Consider the following 8,641-nt stretch of genomic DNA (forward strand, 5'->3'; position numbering starts at 1 on the left):
GGGAAAAAAAATTCTCTCAAAAAAATATATATATATATATATATATATATATATATATATATATATATAATATATTTAAAAATTATATTATTTTTTTATTATATAAAATAAAAGTATGTTAAAAAAAAACTGGAGGGTCGTTGTAGAAGAAGAAAACGCAATAGAAACATATTTCAATCCCTCCAAAATCAATTGCAAAATCTCTAAATTTTCAATCCTTCCAATTCATTATCCATTCTTCGTCAATTTTCAGTCCCAACAATACCAATCAATTTTCTTTTTCACTAAATCCCAAAATTGTCAACACATTGCGTCGTCGTTGACGTTCTACATAAACTAACTTGTCTTCATTCACCCCCTCCGTCAATATACCGCACTGTCAACGCGATCTCTCATCCATCAACAAGAGCATAGTTTGTTTCGTTGTCTATTCGTTCTTCTCCTGTTCTTCGGTGTTCGTCTCCTATTTGTCGACCTCGCGTACTGACAGGGTTGCATATTTGTTCATGTTTTCACCTTTGCTTGTTTGTTGTTGTGTTATGTGGATTGCTATGTTCAATATTTGGTTTAGGGTTCATCTTCTTTGTTTTCTTTATTGGGTTTCTTTTTGCTTTGATGATTGCTCTGGTTTATTTCATTTTGCTTTTTGTCTCTTGTTCGCTTTGTTTTGTTGGTTGTTTCTGTTCAAATTTTGATTTTCATTAATCATAATTTTGAAGCCATGATTAAGCATGTGATTTTTTTATTCATGTTGTAGGAACTAGGAAATACAATATCTTTAGTTTTTTGTGTTGATTATTCTTTTTCTATTATTTAATATAGTTGTCGTTCACATCTTGAAACTTAATTATCAAATTAGTGGGACTTTAACTAAGCAAAACTTTTGAGGGTGGATTTTATCGCACAAAGTATGCAAATGAAATTATCATGGTATTTGTCTTATCAAATATATTATATCTTTATTTTGTTTTACTTATATACAAATCATTATCTCAGTTGCAGTTGGTTATATTTATATAAATCTTATAATAGGAGTTTTGTGCTTGCATTTGAGTCATTCTTGATTTACTTGAGATTTTTTAATTTTGTCTATTATTTATTTGAAATATCATAGCAAAACATTATTTGTATCTCTAATTATTAGTTTCCTAATTTTACAATGGGAGATATGTTGGATAAACTCTTCTTACTAATTATTATTGTGACCTATGCTAATATCTTGTAATTCAAGATTAATATTAATTAAAATTTGATAGGAAACGAAATAAGAGTTTGAATTTAATTAATAAATATGTTAAAGATAAAGTTGATCTTTTTAATATATTATTTCATTTCCATCGATTAAGAATAACATCCCTAATCATATGCTTAAAAAACTCAATATATTAATATTAACATATCTAATGTTAGCATATCTTTTTAAATTGCAACGTGCTTTCAAAACTCTAATGCAACATTGCAATCCTCAAATTAATATGAAATCAATAGAAGATTTGTTAGCATTTTTTCATGGTGATTCTTATGGTGCCCCAAAGGAGACTACAACACAAATGCATTCCTCTACATCAACACATGCTCCATGTCTTGAAAAGGTTATCATATATAGCAATTGCTATTATGGTTGTCATAATTAAATTTGATCTAAATTCTTGTTGTTGTAAGAGTGAAATTGGGAAGAAAAAAAAATGTGCATTTGGACTTAATTTGTAACTAACCTCTAATAATAGATCTTGCTTTTGGTCTAATAGTGATTGTGATGTTATTCAAAAATAAATAAATAGTGATTGTGATGTTATTGTTTTGAATGATTATAAGTAAAAAACAGTAACGATAAAATTATCGATGTTGGTGGTGATTTTGAAAACATATCGTGAATTTTGGTTTCGATTTTGTTTCACCATTGAGTTGGAAATTGACTCACTTTGGAATTATATTTTTGTTTGCGGTTATGTTTGTGTGTGTTGCTCGCTGTTTTGCTCAATTCTGTTTCAGTGTGTGTTTAATGAGATTCAGTTTTGTGTGCATTTTTAGGTTTCTATTTGCGGTTCTGTTTGTGTGTTTTGTATTTTTCTGTGTTTTTCGCGTCTGTTTCTTCTTGCGAGTTTTGTTTCATCATCTATTTTGTTTTTAATTTTTTTTATGGAACAAAGTATCAATGAAGATGATGAAAATGACAATGAATTATTTCAAGATGACGATGTAGATGATAAATTTCAAGATGATTAAAATTATTGTCTATAATCTCTAGCAACATTTTGTTAATGTTCTCATTGTATTGCTTTAAGACAACATTTATTAATTGTTGTCAGCAAAGACAACAATAATAAAATGTTATCGTAAATGCGTTGAAAAATTGTTCCATATTCCTATAGTTTAGGCAATATTTTATAAATAGTGTGCCTAAAAATGCGAGAAAATTGTTGCCAACAGTAATAGGCAACCCTCGCATATGAGACGCATGAAAAATATTGTATATTCTCCTTAACAATATTTTTCCGTATTTTGACAATATTTCAAATGTTGTTGAAAAGCAAAAATATTGTAGTGCACGTATGAAATCATATCCTTGTATAAAGAGTTGCAATGATTTCATCTATCATATATACATTTAACTATACACTACACTAAACACACTATCATGTGATGTCCAATATCCATTGACCAACTTTACTTTAAGAGTGGTGAGTGCATTGGTTTGTTAAAAGAATATTGCAAAGAACATGAAATAAGTACCGAGAAGACAATTGCCAAGACACCTAACATAATGTAGTTGTTAAAAGAATGAATCATACCATCAATGACATAATTAGCTATATGCTCTTTCATGCAAAATAATCAAAATACCTTTTGGAGTGAAGCAATGAGAAGTCTAATGGATTTGTTCAACATTTCTCCTTTTGTCCCACTAGATGGTGATGTTCCAAACGTAGTATGATTGGGAAATATGTATCTTTGTGGTTGCATTACTTTTGGACACATTCCAAAAGATGCGGGGTCCAACTTTAATAATAAATTCAAACAATATGTTTTCATGAGTTACAAAATAAAAAAATTTATAATAAACTTTGTGATTTGGTTGACAAGAAAACTATCAAAAACTGAAATGCAATATTTCTTGAAGATCAAAACTCCTGCTAAAACTTTTGTTGATGGTAGAGAATCTATAAATATATCATGGAAAAATGTGAAAGAAAAATTAAATCTATGTGGAGATTTCTTATTTAGATAAAATTAAAGAAAAAACAACAAAGTTTGGTGATTTTCAACCCAAAAAATAGCCCCCAAAAACAATCTCCATGAAAATAATTTAAATCATTAAAATTTAATAATATTTTTTTACAACGATCAATGTTAATAATTAATATTATTGGTATTTTACTCGGGTGATGATTGAACCCTCCATCTCTTTATAACTCAACTTTCTAACTTCTCCACTGTAACCACGAAACCAACATTATATCCCATTTAAAATTTAGTTTTATTAATGATTACAAAAAAAAAAATTGATTTTAATAATATTTAGATAATACGAATAATATTAAAGGCATTTTAAGTTTAATATATTAGTTGAACACATTGAGATATTAACACTGAATGAGGTTTTAGGAGACATGTATAGGACGGTGAAAGTTATATTAAAATCTCCAACAATTTATTTTAATAAAATAATTTATAGAAAAAAAGCCTTCACTATAATTAAAAAGTAAGTTATATTTTTCAATTTAAATTCTAAATTTTTTTGTTTTACAAGATTCATTTAGGGATATAAAATTCAAACTAAATAATTCAATTGAGACTAAAAAATTATCAGAAATTAATTCAAATATTCAACATGTTTGACATAAAATTCAAATTAAATAATTCAATTGAGACTAAAAAATTATCAGAAATTAATTCAAGTATTCAACATGTTTGACGTTTTTTTATGTCCAAGTCTAAAGTAAACCAAAACAAATAAGTTTGACCTCTATTAGTTGAGTATCATTTTACGAAATTTAAAAATAAACTATATGAGAATTGCACTAACTTATTATATTTATTCACATTATATTAGTATTATTATTATTATCTTAAAAATGTGTTATTTAAGTATTTTTAATAATTATAAATTATTTTTATCATTGTAGTTGAAGTATCTATTGTTGTAATAGTATAATCTGATATTTGAACGTTTCTTTTAGTTTTTTAAATTAAGTGTCTTAATTTTTTAACTATTGATAGACAATAGGAATTGAACTTTCAGTGAATAAAGCGATGGAAGAATCAAATTAAATCAACATGTATTTCAATGATTTGGCTCGCAATCAAATTAAATCAACATGTACTTCAATGATTTGGTTGGCAATATACGAAAAAATATAATAAAAGCTCAACGTGTCTAACTATGTGTTTTTGTACATTTTTTTGTCTTTAAGAAAACAAATTGAAACAATTTGCCGCATCCTCTAACTCCACTCTTTGATTCCTCCTCCCTCACCATTGCATTTGTAAATTTAATATTGTGTTTATATTACAAATTTTTAACTTTAATTTTTTATATATAATATAATATTAAGTTATATGTTTGTTTATTGATTAAAATTTTAAATATCAAACCACTAAATTTTTTTATTCAAACTCGTTCGTTAGATTTTAGCACCCAACGGATCTAAGAATACCAGCCAGAGTTGTCACATTTGTATTTATATTTTAGTTTTTTTAGCGTATGCAATATATTTTTTTAACGTATGATTTTTTTCAAATACTATTATACTTTGCTTTTTGTGAAAAGACTATTATGTATTTTATTTAGAATAATTAATTGACTACTCTTTAAATAAATTTGGATAGAAATTTGTCTTTAAATATTAATATTTTTTAAAATTATTATATTTATTTATTATTACTTTTTCAAATATATCCTTCTTTCATGTGATTTTTTAATATATTCTTCACAAAAACTACTAATTTATTTTAAAAATAAAGAATCATATTAAACACATTCATGTATAAAAAATAATTTGAAAACATCTACGTATAAACTTGACACATTAATTTATTACTAATTTTTTATTAATATATATATAAAAAAAATGTAAGGAGAAATTTAATTGCGTGTCCCGTCACAATATTGCAACGTAGAAAGAAAAAAAAGAATAACAAAATTATTAAGAGGCCTTTTTGAGTTATTGACTTGACTCAATTATTGAGATCCCCATAACATCCATCATGATTCATAGTTTTCCATATTTCAGCCCTGGATGGCGAGTGGTAGATATAAGAATATAATAAATTTCTTAATATCTCGATTCCGATTATGTACATTATTTTATGATTTAATTATGTACGACTCTTATCAACATCCCTCTTTAGATATCAACCTAGATTGTCCGCACGTGCTTTTCTTTTTTAAATTGAAATAGAAATTTAAATTCTATGGACGGTTAGTTTAAAAATACTACTCATTATTTCAGCAACAACAACAAAATAATCTACCTAGAGTAAAAAAAAAAATCTACCCAACATCAAATTACATCTTAAGAGTACTGTAGTGTTCTATAAACCATCAAGAGATAAAGATTCATCCTATAGTAAAGTATAATCGTTAATAATCATGGTTGAATCCAAGAAATAGAGAAATAACTAAAAAGAAAAATAAAATTTAAAAATTATTATTTAAAAAATTATTTTTACAATTAGAGTATGATACACTTTTATATAGTGTTATCAATATAACTAACCTAACAACTTTCATTTAACTATAAGTAATTTTAACTACCTCTAATAGTCTCCCGCAAGTTGGAAGTATGTAACAACACTTCCAACTTGGAATTAACAATACAAGAAAAAGAAAAAAAACAATGAAACTAATGGAAGAAAATTATAAGAAAAAAAACACAAGTTGTAATCACTTCAGCTAAACAACAAAATTCATGTAGAAAGTGGCAGCAGCTGAGGTGCATAACTCTCGTCGAAGTCTTCAGCCTACTTTGGACTAATTTAAAAATCTTCTGATGTCTTCACGTAACTCACTCCAATATAGAATTAAAAATTTCAATATTGAATCTTCAAATATCAAATGTAACCAACACAGCTTAACCATAATATGATAAAAACACAAATAGAATGAGAAATGTTTAATACCATAGAGTAAAAAAAATAAAAAATAAATGATAATTGTTTTACTATCATATGGTAGAAACACAGAGAAAGCCAACAATTGCTAAAAAGAATGAAATTGTAGTGAATATATATCACTAAAGCATCTTCAATTTTGAAACTACAAATATTAGCATCTTCAATTTTGAAACTACAAATATTATACAATCAAGTTGAAAAAGAATGAAGAATCACACATTTGGATTTAAAATGAGAAAGAAAAGATAAAGAAAATTTGGTAGCGGAATAACTATTATTATTTTGATATCATGTTAAGAATCATGGTTGAGCCCAAGAATAAGAGAAATAATTAAATAGAAAAATAAAACTTTAAAATGATTATTTGAAAAATTAATTTTACAATTAGAGTACGGTTCACTTTTATATAATGCTATCAACGTAACTAACCTAACAACTTCCATTTAACCATAAGTAATTTCAAGTACCTCTAATAATAATTAAAATAAACACAATCAAATTTTAGGAAGAAAAAAATGACCTAGATTTTTTTGCTAAAAAAGGAAAAAAAAAATTATAAGAATTTTGATATTAGTAATATTATTTACAAGTTTTTTGTTTTAATTATAATTTAAATAAAAAACGATTTTTTAAATTTGTAGTGTTTCTTTTAATTAAAGATCAAAATTTTAATATTAGTACAAAATTTTGGAAAATATTTGATACGCTATGCATGTTACAATAGAAGTAAATATTTGTATTAATACTTTAAAAATAAATGTAACAAAGTGACGTTACATTATCATACTACTTTAAAAAGAAAATTTTATAAAAATAATAACTAAAAAATCAATATATTTTAATTTTTAATAAAAACTAAGTATATCAATTTTTTAATTTTATATATTTATTTAATTGAATGGATATAAAAAAGTTATACAAAATGTATAGAAATTACACACATCGTTTGATATATCTATTCTAAAATTTAGACTAGATAAATCATTATTTTAAATACTTCTTTTATATTTTATTCTAAAAATAATATATATAGAAGTTATTAAAGATTGTGTTTGTGGTATATGGTTTGTGGGACCGTGGCTAGACAAAGTGGAGAGTTTTTATTTCTAGGTACAAAACATAATGGAGAATTTTTATTTTGGTACAGCATATTTGGGAAATTTAGTCCTATAAAATAGCAAACAATGAGAACTCCAGTTCAGCACAATAGCATTCATTACAAAATATAGAAGTATCAATCTTCCTTTTTTCAGCACTCAAGTGTTATAACTATTAGTTTTATTTTAGCTACCCTTTTTTCCAATGGAGGAAATCAACAACACACCAATGAACACATCAGAAACTAACAAATGGTTATCTGATTTGGTAAGAAAATTAAAGACAAATTCACCTTTCCTATCTTCCAATTTCACAAACAATTGATTATAAATTCTTTAACACATTTTTAAATTTTGTAGGAAATTGATGAATACAATTTATTTCCTGAGGAAAGCAACCTGAATTTCCTTGATGCTGATGAGGATGAGTTTGTTTCACATGACATAGCTAGTGTCTTTGAGGAACAGACCAAACAACAATGTTTGACTTCAGAGTGTACTTCCACAACTCTCAGCAACTCATTTACTGATGAAACATGTTTTGAGTCTTTTGACTTTGATTTTGATTTTGAGAGACAAACCAAACAGCTGAAAACAATTGATAATGACAATAACATCATTGACACCTTTTCAACAAAAGTTTCTTCATCGTCATCTAACTCATCTTTTCAATCTCAGATTCTTTGTTTTGACCCTTCCATAAACACACAACAGAACGAGGTAGTGTCAGTGTCTCAACCCCAATTGGGAACAAAAGGGTCCTCAAAAAATCAAAACTTGGAATCACAAAACAAGAGGTCTCGAGCTAACTCTCATGATCATATCATGGCCGAGAGATTGCGAAGAGAGAAACTCAGCGTTAGCTTCATTGCTCTTGGAGCTCTCATTCCTGGCCTAAAGAAGGTACAAAATAACTCAATTTCAATCACCCTTTTAGCTACTTAGTTACTTCTCAAATAATTTGTCATAAATCACTAGACAAATGAGACACAAATGGATCAACAAAACTTATGTTTCAATTTTTATTGACTTATTTGTATTAAATATAATATTAGTCACATTTATTAATTAGATTACTTTGTTTGTTATGCTAATTTATTGTTAATTAGACTAATATTGTATCTAATAGAAATCACGTTGCAATTGCAAAAACATCAAATATTTATATTTGCAGTATTTAGTAATGAATTGTGTGTAAAAAATGGTTAGATGGACAAAGCTACTGTATTAGCAGATGCTATCAAATATGTGAAAGAGCTTAAAGAACGTTTGGAAGTATTGGAAGAACAGAGGAATAAAAGAAAGGCAGATTCAGTGGAGAAACAGACGAAAGCAGATCTGTGTAGCGATGATGAGTACTCATCATCTGATGAAAGCATTGAAGGTGCTGCAGAGTCACAATTCCAAGTGGATGCAAAGGTGTCAGG

At 26.5% G+C, this 8,641-nt stretch overlaps 1 protein-coding gene across 1 annotated transcript in view; it reads left to right on the forward strand.

Moving 5' to 3' along the window:
• The first annotated feature begins 7,260 nt into the window (after nucleotides 1–7,260).
• The window catches only part of LOC101497336 (transcription factor bHLH25-like), a 3,064-nt gene continuing 1,683 nt past the window's right edge, over nucleotides 7,261–8,641 (forward strand). The window contains exons 1-3 of the mRNA XM_012718207.3: nucleotides 7,261–7,482; nucleotides 7,575–8,117; nucleotides 8,424–8,639. Of these exons, the coding sequence (XP_012573661.1) occupies nucleotides 7,420–7,482; nucleotides 7,575–8,117; nucleotides 8,424–8,639 (822 nt within the window). The 5' untranslated portion in view covers nucleotides 7,261–7,419. The remainder of the gene's footprint in view (nucleotides 7,483–7,574; nucleotides 8,118–8,423; nucleotides 8,640–8,641) is intronic.

The sequence above is a fragment of the Cicer arietinum genome, chromosome 7 (assembly GCF_000331145.2).
Source record: "Cicer arietinum cultivar CDC Frontier isolate Library 1 chromosome 7, Cicar.CDCFrontier_v2.0, whole genome shotgun sequence".
Taxonomy (NCBI): Eukaryota; Viridiplantae; Streptophyta; class Magnoliopsida; order Fabales; family Fabaceae; genus Cicer; species Cicer arietinum.